This window comes from Nesoenas mayeri, assembly GCF_963082525.1.
Source record: "Nesoenas mayeri genome assembly, chromosome: 19".
In the NCBI taxonomy this organism is placed as follows: Eukaryota; Metazoa; Chordata; class Aves; order Columbiformes; family Columbidae; genus Nesoenas; species Nesoenas mayeri.
In genome coordinates this window covers 9,348,531-9,364,733 of record NC_137568.1, presented here as the reverse complement: position 1 = coordinate 9,364,733, position 16,203 = coordinate 9,348,531, and the positions used below count along the sequence as shown (strand labels likewise).

General features: G+C 58.6%; 1 protein-coding gene across 1 annotated transcript; it reads left to right on the top strand.

Annotated features, from left to right (window-relative positions):
- Nucleotides 1-11,136: 11,136 nt before the first annotated feature.
- On the top strand, nucleotides 11,137-15,942 carry CCDC42 (coiled-coil domain containing 42; the record flags this gene model as incomplete). The annotated part of the gene is made up of 7 exons (XM_080356767.1): nucleotides 11,137-11,213; nucleotides 11,528-11,633; nucleotides 12,100-12,204; nucleotides 13,094-13,294; nucleotides 14,049-14,270; nucleotides 15,233-15,391; nucleotides 15,847-15,942. 7 exons carry the CDS (start codon nucleotides 11,137-11,139, stop codon nucleotides 15,940-15,942), a joined length of 966 nt encoding a protein of 321 aa, XP_080212893.1.
- Between the last annotated feature and the right edge of the window lie 261 nt (nucleotides 15,943-16,203).

Below are 16,203 nucleotides of genomic sequence, written 5' to 3'. Positions count from 1 at the left end.
TCCTGCCCTCGTCCTCCTGCAGTCGCTGGCAGCTGGCACTGAGGCAGCGACAGCTCCTGCTCGGAATAGCTCGAGCAGTGGAATATATGAAAGAGAAAACCACAAGTGCACAGTCTATTTGGACATGGGAGACATTTTCCTCCTGCAGCCAGAATGATGCCTCTACATCAGTGACCGTCCTGCGAGGGCTGCCTTTGCTGGCCGAGCTGCACCTGCACTCTCCTGTTTGGGTTTTCAAACGGCACTCGGGGCGTTGGTCAAAGCTCGTGTGTATTCACTGCTCACAGTCTCACATCAGCCCTTTGTGGCGAATATAGATCTTCAGTTTAATACAAAATGACACAGTTGGGGGTTCTTGTTGGGTGCAGGTGTCTAAATACCAGATTGGTCTTTGCTAGTTGCGGATGAGCAATTTGACCCGTGAACAAGGAATCTTTTGCCCTGTGCTGGATGGTGATCAGCAAGTGATCCCAGGGGACTCCTGGTATTCTGCAGAGGCTACAAAATTCTGCATATGACCTGAAGTGTGTTGCTGGGCTTGGGACCACGGGGAAGCAGGGACTGAGAGTGTTTCTGCTGAGCTTTATACGGCTGCAGACCCTGCCCAAGGACGTCTAGGAGCCACAGGGCTGCCCTAGCCCCAGGGTTTGGGGATGGGCACTGCAGCTGAGCTCTCCCATGGGGACAGAGCCCAGGCGAGGCTGGGGTACGGGCAGGGGCTGCCCGTGGGGTCCCTGGCCCCCGCCCCTCAGCCACAGCCACCGTGCCCCACGCTGGGGACACGGAGCACAAAGATGGTCCCAGGAGCCCTGTGCCCCCGGTGGGCATCACCCCCAAAACGGGGACAGCACTGCCGAGCACAACCACCCCCAGCACAAACCCATCCGCTGCAACAGGTGATGCCGTGCACGCAGATGGATGGCTGGCAGCAGCTGCTCAGAGCCAACAGAGAAAGCACTAAGAACCAGCTTTCTTTGGGATGTGAGGTTCACTCTCAGAGGAATCATGGCAGCCCTGCTTTCTGTGTTGGGGTCTCCCTTTCAGCTATGGAGCAACTTCAGTTCTCGGTGCAAAAGGATCTTGCAATGGCTGTGTAGATAGCAGCACCGTTTCTGAAGCATCAGAGGAGATGTCAGAGCCATCAGGCTGAGGGACGGGAATCCCAGCACGAGATTGCCCGTGTTTCAAAAGGGAGGCAGCCGTGCCAGCTGCAGAACCTCTCTCACAGCTCCGTCCCCATCAAAGAGCTGTCTCTAGAGCAGTTTGTGCTGCTTACAGGCAAGATCAGCCTTTGCATTTGAACCACCTTCTTGCACAGGTGACAGGAAACATACTCTGGTTTATGTCTTTATAGCTGCAAAGCCTGGGACAGTGTTCATGAGGGAGCAAGCGATGAGCACATTTCCCGGTCAGCAGCCGCTGGCTCACGCCAACGGTCAAGAGAGGCAGAAGAAATCCCTTCAGAACAGCTCCCTCTCAAAGACATCCTTCTGCTTGATGAACCGCAGGGAAAGGCATCCTAAACCAGGCACTTTGACCTTGTTTTCAGCCCAGGTTCCCAGGTGCTGGTGCACTCGTGAGCCAGTCACTGCACATCTGCCACCAAGGGGAATCGCATCCAAGGCCAACTGTGCCACGGGGAAAGGAAAGGGTGGAACGTCGGGAGAGTTTGATTTAGTGCACAACACGGATAAAGCCATTCTCTCTGCAGTTAAAACTGAGGGTATTTAATTCAGCGAAATGAGATTTCATTCCCCATGACCTGTCCAATTGTATTTTGAATCTGGGCACGGGCTGCAGTGACCTGCCACAACATTTGAGGTGTCACCAGCTGCATTGTAGGTGGTAAAGTGGGAAAGGCAGGAGGGAGCCTCAGCATCTCCCATCCCGTGGACAACTTCATCACAAAGGACCAGGGCGGCGCCCGCTGGCTCCTGAGACGGCTGTTGCCGGGCAACAGAGACACTATATTGTCCCCTGTCACCTGTGTCCCTCGCCCATTTGGTCACTGGCCGTGGTGGGATCACTTGCCGTGGTGGGATCACTGTGGTGGTGGACTCATTTGGCAGTTGGATCGCTTTTGGTGGTTGGATCGCTATTGGTGGTTGAACCACTTCTGGTGGTGGGATCGCTATTGGTGATTGAACCACTTTTGTTGGTGGGATCGCTATTGGTGGTTGAACCGCTTCTGGTGGTTGAACCGCTTTCGGTGGTTTGATCACTTTCGGAACTTGGATCTGTTTGGCAATTGGATCACTTTCATCACTTGGATCGCTTTTGGCACTTGGATCAGTTTGGTGACTGGATCACTTTCTGTGGCAAGAAGGAGGAGGAGAAAGGCTGCTGGCTGCCCATCCCTCCAAGATCATCTCCGGACAGAGCAGCTCCCATCTTCCCACATCCAGTTCAGTGTTTTCCGTCAGAGCAGCAGCAATGGCCACACGCGGACTGCTGGAGTTGCTGAAAGCCGCCATCGGCACACCCCATTTGGCGGCTGTCGACTTGGTGGCGCTGCACAACTTGCTTGAGGCCATAATCGGGCAGCTGGGCCAGCTGCAGCTGTCTGTCCTGGAGCCAGGGCAGAGCCCGACCCCCGGCCTGGCAAAGGACCAGGACAGCGAGGACCAGCCTGGCCAGGAGAAGGAGGAGGACGGAGCCCTGGGCACAGGGCAGCAGCTCTGGAAACCAGAGGAGCAGCTGGTTGAGAAGGACACGCTGGAGGGGACCGGGAGCAACGCCGAGGTCTCCTCCATGGCCAAGGAGGCCATGCCAAAAACAACCGGAGAGGAGAGAGCCGTCTCCAAGGTAGATGCTCTTGCTGGTCCCTGGGTGCTCCCCCACGAGACGCCCCCTCCTCCGGGCTCCGCGCTGCCGTCGTGCCGCCCTCAGCCCAAGGGCTGGGTTAAGCCCGAGCTCCCGCAGCAGAGCACAGCGGGGTCCAGGTCCCCAGGGACCCTCCCCTGGGCTCACCCCCCACCCGCTCTCCCAGAAAAGGCCTTCGCTCCAGGACCTGTGGCAGGAGATGAATAAGTTTAAGGAGGCGCAGTCCGGCCTGGCACAGGACATGCGGGAGATGAAGGAGGCGCATTCCGGCCTGGCAGAAGACATGCAGGAGATGAAGGAGGCGCATTCTGGCCTGGCAGAAGACATGCAGGAGATGAAGGAGGCGCATGTCGGCCTGGCACAGGACATGCAGGAGATGAAGGAGGCGCATTCCGGCCTGGCACAGGACATGCAGGAGATGAAGGAGGCGCATGTCGGCCTGGCACAGGACGTGCGGGAGATGAAGGAGGCGCATGTCGGCCTGGCACAGGACGTGCGGGAGATGAAGGAGGCGCATGTCGGCCTGGCACAGGACATGCAGGAGATGAAGGAGGCGCATGTCGGCCTGGCACAGGACATGCATGCCCTGCAGGAGGCGCATTCCGGCCTCGCGGAGGACATGCAGGAGATCCAGGAGAAACTTGGACTGGTGAGCGTCCCCTGGTTCCGGGGGAGGGAGCTGGGCCCTCGTCCCTCCCTGCTCCTGCTGCCCTGTCACACTGTGCCCCTGCCCCACGGCCATGGGTGTCAGCAGCGTGAAGGGCAGCAGGAGGGAAGAGTGGGAAGGGTGTCCCAGGGGTTGCTAAGGCAATTTTGAACTAGAGAGCCCTCAAAACAGAACCATGGGAGGGGGAGGAGGGGAGATAAAGCTCTGCCCGTGCAATTCAGCCGCGGCCCCCGGGCACAGCCCTGCCCAGCGTCCCTCTGCCTCGTGCCCCAGCTCGCTCGGGGATACTCTTTAAATCTCGCTCCCACATCTGAACGAGTGTCCCTCTCCTCGCCCAGCTCCAGGGGAAGCCCCAGGACGCTGCCGGGCTGCGCAGGGACAGGAGGCGGCTGCGTCCCCCGCTCCCTCGGGGACACCAGCCCTCCTGCCTTGGGGCACAGCCTGTGGGTTGGGGTGCTGGGCAGTGATGCTGGGGGTCCCATTCCTGGGGGTCCCATCCCTCTTGTTCCATGGCCAGGCTGACCCCGTGATCCCTTTGCATTTGGGCTCTCGGGTTCAACACAAGTTTGGCCCCATGAGATGGTGGTTTGGGGACAGGGACTGGGGACATGGCGGAGGGTTCTGGGGTCTGTCCTCACGGCTGCCCAGCTGCCAGTAAACCTGCTGCCCTTTGCCTCTTCTTCCCAGGAGGGCAGTGGGGGCCAGTCTGCCCCCGCTGAGCCCACCCAGGTGCCCATGGACAGCCAGGCCAGGAGGAGCTCAGCACTGGGGCCGAAGGGACGTGGGACACAGCCTGGGATGGAGACCAGCAAGGGGCCTGCAGGGTTTGGCTCCCCCGGGATGCAAGCAGGGACACAGGGGGAACCAGCGACCCCTGCGAAGTTGTCAGGCGCTCCCTCTGATCACATGAGGTCTATTGATGCCAGCGCCACCACCCCGGGGACACAGCCAGGATCCCCGGGCACCCAGGCCACCACCCACCTGGGGACACAGCCAAGGGCCCCTGATGCCCAGGCCAGCACCTCGGGGATGCAGGCAGGATCCCCTGGGACCCACACCACCACCCCTGGGGTGCAGGCTGGGTCCTCCAGCTCCAAAGCCACCATCCCAGGGGATGCCCAAGAGCCGGCCAAGCCCTGGGGCTCCACCAGCACCTCAAGCTACGAGTCAGAGATGCGGGAGGTTCTGGCACAGATTGGGCAGCTCGGCCAGCTCTGCGCTGGTCTGAAGGAGCAGGTGGAGCAGCTCAAATCTACAAAAGCAGAAAGCGCAGATCTTGAGAACGTGCGCCGGCTCTTCCCGAAGGGAGGTGAGAGCACGGCGGGGCTGGCGGGGGTTGTTTGGTGTGGGGTCACCCTGTGCCAGGGGCTCGTCATGCTCAGAGCCTGGCCCCAAGGGTGAGAACCCCTCACCGACAGCACATCCCCTTGCACCATGTCCCTCTAGGCCGGGAGAGCATCACCAGCATCCTGGCCGACCTCAAGTGCCAGATGTCCTTCCTGCAGGACATGGCCAGGGCTCTCCACGGGGAGGAGGAGAAGGTGAGCCGGCAGCAGTCCCCGAGGGGCTGCGGGGATGCTATTTTGACCAGGGAGGGGGCAGCCGAAGGGTCCCCATGCCAGAAAGACACAGGGGGCTGTGCCCTCACTGCCCCCACTGCCGTTCCCAGATCAGCAAGGTGGAGGATGCTCCCAGAAAGACGAGGGGGTCTGGAGCCGACAGAAAAGCGGACGGCAGCGGCCAGATGACCCAACAGCCGCGGTAAAAGGATGGAAGAGGGTTTCCTACCTGCAGGGCTGCGAGGGAGCCTGGGGTCTGGGAGCATCCCAGTTTAGGGGCCGAGGGACACCCCCAGAAAGGCTAAGCCGCCCCATCTCGCTGGCCAGGCCCAAGGGACAGAAGGTCAAGGCCGAGCGGAAGGAGTTGGGGAAGCAGCAGGAGCCGACCCAGGCCGAGCTGGAGCAGTTTGCGGCTGAGAACGTGAAGAAGTTGGTGATGGAGGCAGCACAGCAGGTGCAGGCAGAGGTGAGGCCCGGGGCAGCGCTCCCAGCCCCCGCTGGCTCGGGGGGAGTCCTGGCGGGGTCCCGGCCACGTCCCCTGGCTGGACGGGGCCACGGAGCCTCCACGGCACCTGGGCTTGTGGGCGGCATCCAGCCCGGCTCAGAGCTGATTCCTCCTCCCCTGGAAGCAGGTGGACGAGCCGAGGGCGACGGCGCGGAGCGGGAGACACGAGCACGCAGGGTGCCCCATCTGCAACACGGACGCCGGGGTGCTGCTGGGGAAGATCCTCCAGCGCTGTGAGAAGCTCGAGGAGCAGGTGGAGTCCCTGGCCCAGAAGGGGGGCGGCAAGGTGGAGAGTTATCGGAAATGGAGGAGACAGGTAAGGAGATGCGGTGTAGGGGGCTTGAGCTGCCAGGACCCCCCAGGCATTTCTGCTTTGCTGTAACGTGGGGGAGCCCCTCACTGCCCCCCTAATTGGCTTGTGAGAGTCAGCAGCACAGAAGGGAATTAAAGCCTTGGAGCAAATGTCCAAATGTCCTACTTGCACTGAGAGCCTGTGGCCACCAGCCAAAATACCCTGGGTCTGTCCCCACGGGGCAGCCACCCCCTTGCTCAGCACCACCTTGTCCTCTTAGTCCCTGCAGCAGGACGAACAGCTCAGGTGCCTCCAGGCCAGCATCATGCAGCTCCAAAAGGACTGTGAGAAGTTGAGCTCGGCCCTTGCAAAGCTCCAGCAGGATCACCAGCAGGAGCAGGATGACATCAAGGTGGGTGGCTGTAACCCACAGGCAGAGCCCAGGCTGGGACCCCAAGGGGTCTGTCCCCCTGCCACCCTGCTTGCAGCCCTGCACAGCTTCCCAATGCCTTTCCTGGAGGTTTCTGACGGGGTGGGGAGGCAGGGGGTGCTCGGCTGGCCGGGGGGCAGCTCCGACCCTGCCGTGGCATCACGGGCTGCTGTCTGCCTTGGAAGGCTCTGTCCCAGGCCCTGGGGAGGCTGGAGAAGAAGAAAGCAGACAAGGAGCAGCTGCTGGTGCTGGGAATTGATGAGGTACAGGCTCAAGGGGCCCTGGTGCCAACCAAGGGTGTCCCGGGCAGGGTGACAAACACCCCTTGTCCCTTGGGTGCCAGCTGGCAGAACCAGCCAGGGGGAGGGAGGATTTCCAGCCCGGCTGCGGGTCCCTTGCCAGGTCCCTCTGTGAGCCCGAGTCCCTTCGGCTGTGGGACCAACCCCACGGGGGTGATGGAGTGAACAGGGCCACATAGCCACTTCTCCCTCTCCCGTTGTCCCTGCATCCTGTCCCCACCGCTCTCCTGCCTTTCCCCGTTGCTAGAAAGCAGACAAAGCCGCCCTGGCTGACAAAGTCAGTCGCAGCCAGCTTGAGGCGTGCGAGGAGCGGCTGAACGAGAGGATGGAGGAGGTGACGAGCCAGGTGACGAGCCAGGTGACGGGCCAGGAGAAGGGCTGGCACCAGTTCCAGCAAGAGCTCCAGAGACAGATGGACTGCAAGGTGAGGGCTCGTCCCCTCCACGCAGAACTGGCACCTTGGGGGCCTGGCAGCCTAAGGCAGCATCCTTGCGAGGGTCCCCCCTCCCGGCTGTGCCCCCGGGGACCGCCATGTCCCATCCTGGGGTAGATGGCTGAGGGTGTCACCCGTCCACAGCTGGACCGCCGGGAGCTGGGGGCGTTCCGGCAGCAGCAGGAGGAGCGGTGGGAGAGCCTCAGGGAGCAGCTCCAGGAGAAGGCGCTGCAGCCAGAGCGTGACGATGCCGCTGGGATTAGGAAGTGAGTGCGATGGGGACAGTGGTGGCTTTGGCAGTGCTGGCCCCGTTCCTGCTGGCTGTCCCAGCTCGTGCCAGTGTGGTACCCTGGCGTGGGAGCCATGTGGGCAGCGCCCCTGGGGATGCTGAGCAAGCGGCTGTGCCTTGTGCTCCTGCCAGCTGCAGCTTCCCAGCGATAGAGGCGGCACAATGAGGGGGCACGTGTGGGAGGAGCCCTCCTGAACCAATCTTGGGGGGTGGGTGCAGAGGCTTTTTGTGGCAGGTGTGCAGGTGGGGCTGTGCCCCCCAGGAGCTCCCCAGCCCTTTTCTCCCTGTTCCAGGCAGCTGCTGCCTGATCTCCATTGCCTGTCCTGCGACCGGCCCCTCAAAATGCTGGCACCTGGACCGTGAGTAACTGCCCCCCGAACAGGGAGCACCCCCTGACCCCTCCCTGGCGTCGAGTGACACATGGGGTGCCACCTGCCGGGCACTGAGCACCCCCATGTCCTGTCCCACAGGGAGCGGACGGGCGAGTGCAGATACCCCACTGTTCAGCGGAGTTGCGGGGGCCCACACACCCTCACGCCCCCGCGCTTCCAGCCCCAACCGCCCAGCACCCCACGGCCATCCCAACCCAGCGCCCGCAGCCGCAACAAGGTAGGGATGACGGAGGTGGGGAGGGGGATGCTGAGCCTGTGGGGAGATCTGTGCCTCAGTTTCCCCGGGGAGAGCTGGCTGGGGGAGGGTTGCTGAGGGGTGCGGAACGGGGCCCCGTGTTTGGGTCACACGCTCTCCCCTTCCCAGAAGGCCGTGATGCAGCTGTCGGGCCAGGACGGCACTGATGGGAAACAGCAGGATGAGCAGCTCTCCATGATGGGGGCTTCTCAGCTGCCCACAACACCAACGGCCACCCCAGACACCTCGACCTCCAGGAGCCGGCCAAGTATGGCCCTGTCAGGGCACCGGGGGGCAGAGGACACCCTGCTGTCTGGGGGGACGGGTCTGTGCCCACAGCTGGGCAGGGTGGGACAGGGGTCTGGGGTCTGGGCTGGGCTGTGGGGGCAGCACTGGCTGCTGGGGCAGCCGGTCCCTGTGGTGGAGCTGGAGGGAGCTGGGGGGACATGAGGGGTGGTGCTGGGCGGTGTGGGACAACAGCCTGTGTGCTTCAGGGTGGGGGCAGGACCCTGTTTGTGTGTGTCTGTGGCTGACCCTGCCCCTCGCCCCCAGGAACCATCTCCTCGCTGCTGTTAGCTGTGCTGAAGAAGCAACCAGTCCCGTCTCCCAGACGCTTCACCCTGGCACCGAATCAGCTGCCGCCCATCCAGCCCCCTGCAGGGAATCAACCTCCTGACAGCCGGGCAGGACGGGGGTCCCGGCCCCAGTCCCACCGCCCCGGGCGCTGAGCTGGCAGCGGCTGCAATAAATGGCGATGGGCAACCAAGCACCGGTGTGGTCTGAGTGGGGGTCCCTGGGGCAGGATGGCAGAAAGCCCCACTGTGTTTGCTTTTTCAGGAGAAAATTAAGTGCTAAAAAGGTGCTTTGGGGGTGCCTAGGTGGATCCAGTGGTATCCAGGGCCCCCCCAGAGGGACCACCGGGTGCAAACCAGTGGGCACCAGGGCAGAGCCAGCAAAGGCCCATCCTGCACCCCAGGTGGGGCTGAGGTGTCCATGGGCTTCAGAAACACCCCTGGTACTAACTGGGGGGACGGGGCGAGGGGGGAACCAGGGGGCTGTGCAAGAAGCCGGGCTGGCTGTCGGCAGCCGGAGGAGGGGAGCGCTTTGCTCTGGGTCGGGGGATCTAGAACTGGGGGGACGCAGCAGCTTCGCGCCCCCCCCGGGGTGCCCACGGTGCCATGTCGCAGCACTTTGCAGTCGCAGGAAAGCACCGGGCAGTTCTGGCTGGTGGGCGCTCTGGTCATGCCCACACCCCCCGGCTGACAGACGGGGCCCTCGTTTAATGAAATGCCTCGGACCACAGAAGCTTCTAGAGCACTGACCGTATACGGGTCCAGCTCGGATTCCCTTGGGCTTTAAAAGGAGCCTGTGGGAGCTCCTGGCAGTTTGTGTGCGGGGCTGTGGGGCAGAGCGTTGTCCTCAAACAATAGGGAACAGAGAACATTCAAATCACTTCCCCCACTAATTTACTCGCATGTGTACAGACGCATCTGAAGGGGGAGCAAGGTGTAACGGAACCGGTTCTCATTTTATACTTACCTTCCCAAACAAATTCTTTTGATACCAAATATAAATATACAAACTAAAATACTGAGCTCAGACACGCAAATCAAATACCAAGTTCAAATATGCGAACAGATCACAGTTACCCTAATTCAAGACAATATCTCGATGTGTGCGTCGCACCTTTGAACCGCTCACTGCTCAGCAGGTGGAGGCACCGCTGGGTCTCTGACAAAACAGGTCAGTGTGGCTGGAGCCCCATCGGCACCCGCCCCCCCCGCCGCTGCAAGCTGGGCCGGGCAAGGCTTTTATCAGTGCCCCTCTGGGGTCACCCCAAAACCAGGATTCTTCATCCGGTGCACATACAAAAGAGCCGAATTTAGTACACCGAGACGAGACACAGCCTGTCGCAGAGCTGCGCAAGTCTGGATGCTGGATAAAGCCAGCGTGCTAGAAAGAAAAGTAACAGCTACTGCACACAAAGTTTTATCACCACATTAATGTAGTAAAGAACTAAATTACTCGTGGTCTTCTGTATTATCACAAAGTGCACATTTTGAGTCAACAGATTCTCATGATTTAACAGTTTGTGAACTTATCATACCATATAACAGGCAAAGACTTATTTAAACTATAATATGCTTAAACAGATACCTACAAAGAAAACAGGTTAATGAGGAAAACATCTTCGTGTTGTTTAAAGTGCCAGATGGACCTGGCAGCCCCTCCCCAGCTCCTACTGGTTTATAATGAGCGAGGGGTGACGTCTGCCTGAAAACAATTTCCCTGATGAAAGTCAGGGCTTAACAGACAGGAAGATTTCTGCCCCAGTCATACACCCTTTTGCACCAAGGCGGGCGTTTCAGCTTCAGTAGCTCACAGAAACTCTTGTATGTTAAGCCAGAGACTGACAGAGGGAGCATCAAGGGTCAAATGTCCTGTGGAAGGAGCCGAAAGTTACCACCCTCTGTAGGGTTTTCCCCACCTGGCCCATGAACACCTCCGCTTTATTTTGGGCAATGGACCTTGTTCAAATGCCTCGTTCTGGGGAAAAAATAAAATGAGTCGATTTAAAAAGAGTTGTTGTTTTTTAGTGAATGACAGACCTCAGTGCCACACAGGGAACCACGGGCAGTACAGTGACCAGACATCCCTGAGGACGTACCTCAGTCTCAGTGTCTTTCCATCCGGTGGTTTGGGAGAGAAGGAGCAGCCTCAGGCCCTGAGCTCTGAGACCGTGGGACGTGGATGGGGGGAGTGCAGGAACACCTACCCAAGGCAGCAGAGACCACAGGGCACGGGGGCTGGTTTTTAGCAGAGGAAAAATGGGGAAAAATGAGAGGAAGGGAAAGAAATCTGAGTTTGTTTAGATTTCCTTCAGTGCGGAAGGGTCCTGGCGCTGGACGCAGTGGTCAGGCCCCCTCGCTGGTGAGTGGGCATCACCCGCTTCGGTTGCCAAGGAGCCGTTAGCCGAGCGTAATCCAGCTGCTCCTGGCAAACGTTCCGCACCAACTGGGCACCAGCAGCTGGTGGCCACAGGCAGGACCGAGGCGAGGAAGGTCCTGGGAAAGCAGAGGGAAGAGGCACCCAGGGGCTCATCCCCTGCCCGGCTGCCGCTCCCGGGCTCGCAGAGCAGTTCCTGGGTGACCCGCTCGAGCAGCGGTGCCAGGAGGGCCTGGGCTTCCTGGGCCCTGCTGGTGGCTGAAGCGATGGCCGCCAAAGATGAGGAGGACCTGCCAGCCTATTTCCTCAAGCAGTACAGGCAGAACCTCCTGCCCTTGCTCAGGTGAGGGGCTCCTCCACCCACCTCCATGCCCTCCATCCTCTTCTCCTGTTTCCTCCATCCCTCCTTCCCCCACGGCGGCAAACTCCCCGATCTCCAGCACTTCAGCCTCCTCTCCTCCCTCCCTTCCCCACCCTGTTCGTCCCTGTGCCCCCCTTGCTCTGTCAGAGGGTTCCCTGCTGGGGGTGCCATGCTGCCAGACGGGATCTGAGATGGTGCTGGGTTGCTCTGGCCCGTCGTCCCACCCTGGACACAGCCCAGCACCCTGCCCAGGCACCAGACCCAACGTGTGACCTGGATGGAAACTTCTGTGGCAGGAAACACAGGCTGACAGAGGAGGGCTCCCTGTCTCCATTTATTCGCCTCCAGGAGAAGAGGAAAGAGGCCGAGCAGGTGCAAAAGGCTCTGGAGGAGAAGCGAGAGGTGAGAAAGATGGGAGGGTGTCGTGGTTGAGACGGACAAACGACATGGACCAAGTTCTTTCAAGATGAAAGTAATAGATGCCATTTATTGCTACAAGTGCATTTTTATACAATTCTACCAGTTCATGTGTCTTTTCACTATTGGTTACAAGTTACAGCACTAATATCTCATTGGTTAATTTTTCTATCATCCATGTTATTCTTCTATCCCCTCCTCTCTCACGGGTACATCTCTCCTCTCTCCGGATACTCCTTTACTCCCATCCTTCTCAAGGGTAAATCTTAATATCTCAAGGCTGATCTCTACTCTCATATTTTCTGTCAAGGATTCCACAGACCCGCTGCAGTTTCCCACAGGGGGGTGCTGGGGCATGGTGGGGGTTGGGTGGTTTTTTGGGGGGCAGCAACGGGCAGGTGAGTGGCTCCAGGTGCGGGCGGCCACGTCACGCCCGCTCTGGTGCTGCCAGGCCTTCAAGGAGAAGATGGCCAACATAGCCCGCCGGTGGAGGGAACTCCATGCCAAGGAGGACCAGCTGAAAACCTACATGGAGAAATCTATGAGGAGGTTAAAGGTACGCCTGCTCCTGATCAGCTCCTCTGGCGTGACCCTAAGCCACAGCGCCACCCTCTCCCCTTCCCTGGGAGACAGTCTTGGGCCAGCACTTGTGTCCAAGCCTCCCTTGAGCCTGGAGCGGTGAGGAACAGGACTGGCCGGGCATGGGGGTTTGTACTACAGATGCGGAAAGCCCTGATAGCGTTTGGGCAGCAGAGAGCTTGTCCAGTACCAGTGTGATCTCCTGAGGGCCCCAAACATCCCCCAAGAAGGATCTCAGCCTGTCCCCACTGTTGGCACGCAGGTGACTCCCAAGGGCAGATCCTCGTAGGTCTGAAAATTAGAGTTCTGCCCCAGGTGCCTGTCTCCAAGAGCAAAGGGTCAGTGCAAGAGGGGTGGCCGTGTGTCATGGGGGAGTAATTTAGGGTTCTGCTTACTGCAGAACAACGCTTAGATTTCTCAAAGAGAAGTGCGACTTGAAAGAGTTCGGTGGCAGGTTCACTCTGTTATTTACTGCCTGGGGGAAATATGTCAAGCCAAATGCTGCTGACCTTCTCTCCAGGAGCCTGTACCCTGATAACCGTTCACTGCGGAGTCTGTGTCTTGAGCTCCAGAGGTGAACTTTGAGGCGAGGCCGTATCCGTCACAGTGCAAACTCTCAGGATTCTTCTCTCCCTGATAACAGTTTGCTTCAGAGTCTGCATTTTGGAGCTCTGGAAGCAAAGTTTCAGGGCGGGCCTGTACCACACCATGTTAAACAGGGAGTGAGGATGTTCCCAGGGGTGCTGCAGCACTGGTCTGTCCCCTGTCAATGTATCTGCTCCCAGTGCTGCTGGCTGACCCAGCTCCATCTTCCCTTGCCTTCCTTTCCTTCTCTGTGTGTGTATTGGTGGGGGAAACATCACTAGGAAGATGATAAGCTGCGAGTCCAGGCTCTGAAGAAAGCCATGAGAGAAAGAGACCAGAGAACACAAAAGGAGATGGAGCTTTTGACGGCTAAGAAGAAACTCGAAGCTCTGAAAAAGGAACACCAGAAGCTGAGCAACCAAGTGCAGAAGTACTCCATCTTCAAAAAATACCTGGAGGATGTGGTGAAGATCTCACCACAGGTGAGTCTGGACATGAGAGAGACAGATCGTGGCCTCAGGGAGGGCTTTATGTGGATGTTAAACCTGGAGGAGATAAGGCAAGTCCAGGGAAATCATGACACTTGGTCAAACCCAGAGACCTCAGGTGGGATGGGAGGAGGTTCCCTGCAAGCAAGGTGAGCCAAGGGGACTGGAGTGAGGGGAGGAAAACCAGAGAAGGAGATGAAGGCTTGAGAAAACCAAAGAAAAAGTGTTAGAAGGGGGAAAGGCACAGAGTTGAGGGGAATGGGGACCCCTTTGTGTCACTGTTTCATGTGACATGGATGGTTTGGGAGAAGTGCAAAGCTGCCCAAGAATGGGAGCCCAGGCAGCTGTCAGAAAAGCTGTGCCCTCTCTCAAGGGTGTCCGGGCGTCCCTCCCTGCATCGCTCACACTCCTGCGCTCCGGCTGCCCCACTCCCATGGCTGGGTGACTTGGCACTGGCAGCTGCAGTTGTGCTTTGTTTCCTATCAGAGCACTTCTCACCTGGGGAGTGGTACAACATCTCCCCTTGCTGCTGGCAGTGGCAGCTCTGGGACCGGCACAATGGGGTGTCATCAAACAGGGAATGTGGCTGCTCACAAAGCAGCTGGGGCAACAGGCTCCTCAAGAGGGGAAGACCTTTCAGCTGGGGGAGGTGTTGTCCCTGGTCAGGACAGGGTGCCAAACAGCATGAGACTTGCAGTCATGAGGGGAGGGCAGGGGGATAACTAAACCCAAGATCCTTGTGCTGCAGTTTGAGGACATCCAGGACATCCTTTCCCGCTACAAGCTGTTGGTGAGGATGCGCAAGGACCTGCAGCAGTCTCAAGAGAAGGACAAGGAAATGATTAAGCAAACCAAGGTGCTCCTGGATCGGTACGAGGCAGAGAAAGCAGCTGAGACCCTGCAGTACCAAAATGAGCTGGAGCAGCTCCAACAACGTTTTGCGCAGGCTCAAAGTGATGTCCGCTTCTGGGTGAGGAACTGCGGGATGGGCAGGGGAAGATCTCCCAAGGCCTGGCTGCGTTAAGCCACAGGGTCATGGCAAGGCACAGTGGCAGACTTTGTAATTGGAGGCGATGCCTCATTTCATCCCTGCAGGGGGCTGCAGAAGGACAAATGACAGACAGGTCTGGAGCAGGTTATGTCAGGGGTTAAAACAAGGCCCTCACAAAACTGCCGGGATCTTTCCCTTCTTGTTTGAACTCACAGTCAAAAGAGATCTGCTACCCAGGCTATGGGGAGGTTTGCCTTGGCACAAAACCCAAGCATGCTCCATCACATGCCTGTTGGGTTTGTGTAGCCTGGTCAGACTCATTTCCATTCACCATTCCTTGCAGCATCATCCCTGTAATGGGGCTTCAGTGTGGAACATCTCGTGGTCTCCACTGTTCATGGCTCGGGCCTCAGAGTGAAGCTGGTTTTGCTGATTTTTTATTTGTTTTCATCCTTTGCACAGCATCTGCACGCCAGGGCTCAGCCCTTCTCCTCCCTCCTTACCAGTCCAAAAATGACCAAACTGGTGGTCATCTGGGCTGTAACAAGGCACATCAATGTCTAGAAATGCCCGCAGCCCCACTGGCCTCTGTTCCCTTTGCATCACTCTGAGGAGGCCTTGCCAAATTCCCTTCCTGGAGACTCCCAGCTGCAGGAGTCGAGTCCCACCAGGCAAAGCTGGAAAGCGCCTGGTCCGGGCGGATGGTGGTGGGATGTGCTGCCCCCAGGGTGTCAACCACCTCCAGCACAGCCCTGGGCAAGGGCAGGTTCTTCCTAGCAAAACAAAGGAGTGTGGAAGCCAAGGTCTCCAGCACTGAAGCAGCATCTTTGCTGGGACATATCACCATGCTGTGTGTCTCTCCTCCTTCTTTCTCCTTCTCCTTCTCCTTCTCCTTCTCCTTCTCCTTCTCCTTCTCCTTCTCCTTCTCCTCCCCTCCTCAGACTGCTCGCTGGGCCGACATGCAGAACAGGAATGCCAAGAATGCCCTGATGCTGACGACTATGAAGATGGCCATCCACAACCTCTTCCAGTGCGTGAACACGCAGCTGAAAGCAAAAGTGCATGTGCCGGAGGATGACAGCCTCAGACAGCTGGACATGGTAGAGCCAAGCCAGAACCCCCTCCCTGCCCAGAAAGAGCAGCAGTAATGACCCTCAGCTGCCCAAAGGGAGGGGAAAGCCCAGAGAAATCAAGGTGCCCAACAGACACTTTCTGTTCCACCTGGGCTGTCTCTTGGGCACGGGGAATGGGCGGAGGACACCAGGCAAACCTGTCTCGTCCCAGGAGGCAGAGCAGGGGGTGGGTGCCTGTTGGGAGCTGGGCAGGCTGGGGCAGGGGGTGCAGATCCACCCATGGCTACAGTCTGGCTTCATTCACCCCTCTGACTCACCTGTGAAAGCCCATTCTGGTGGTGCAGATCCAGCAGGGCAATTGCCTTTATCCTCCCGCTCACTTTGGTTGGCGAAATTCGCACTCCAGAAGGGCCAATGGGCTCCTCTCTGCCTCCTGTTCCCACCCCTGCTCTGACCTCTACCATTTCTCTTCCCTACCTTAGATTCAGCAGTCTATCCTAGACCTCAAAGACATCGCTATGGAGGTTGAAACGAAGGACATGGAGAGCCACCGGCGAGCAGCTAAGCACAAGCATTAAGGGCAAGAGGAGGACAGAGAGCCCTATGGATGTTGTGTTACGTCTGTGAAGTTTCAAAACCTTTCTAGCTCTTTTGTCCTGCCCAGCTGATGAGTCCCTTTCATACTATTAAAATAACCAAAGATTTTGAAGTGTCTCTCTGTTTCCTGGGAGGGTTGGAAGCATCAGAGCATCTTCACCCCAGAGGCCATGGAGTGCCTTTTCTGGTAGGTGGGATTCTGGTTGCAGGAGACAATATCCCAGCAAAGCAGGCAAAATAGG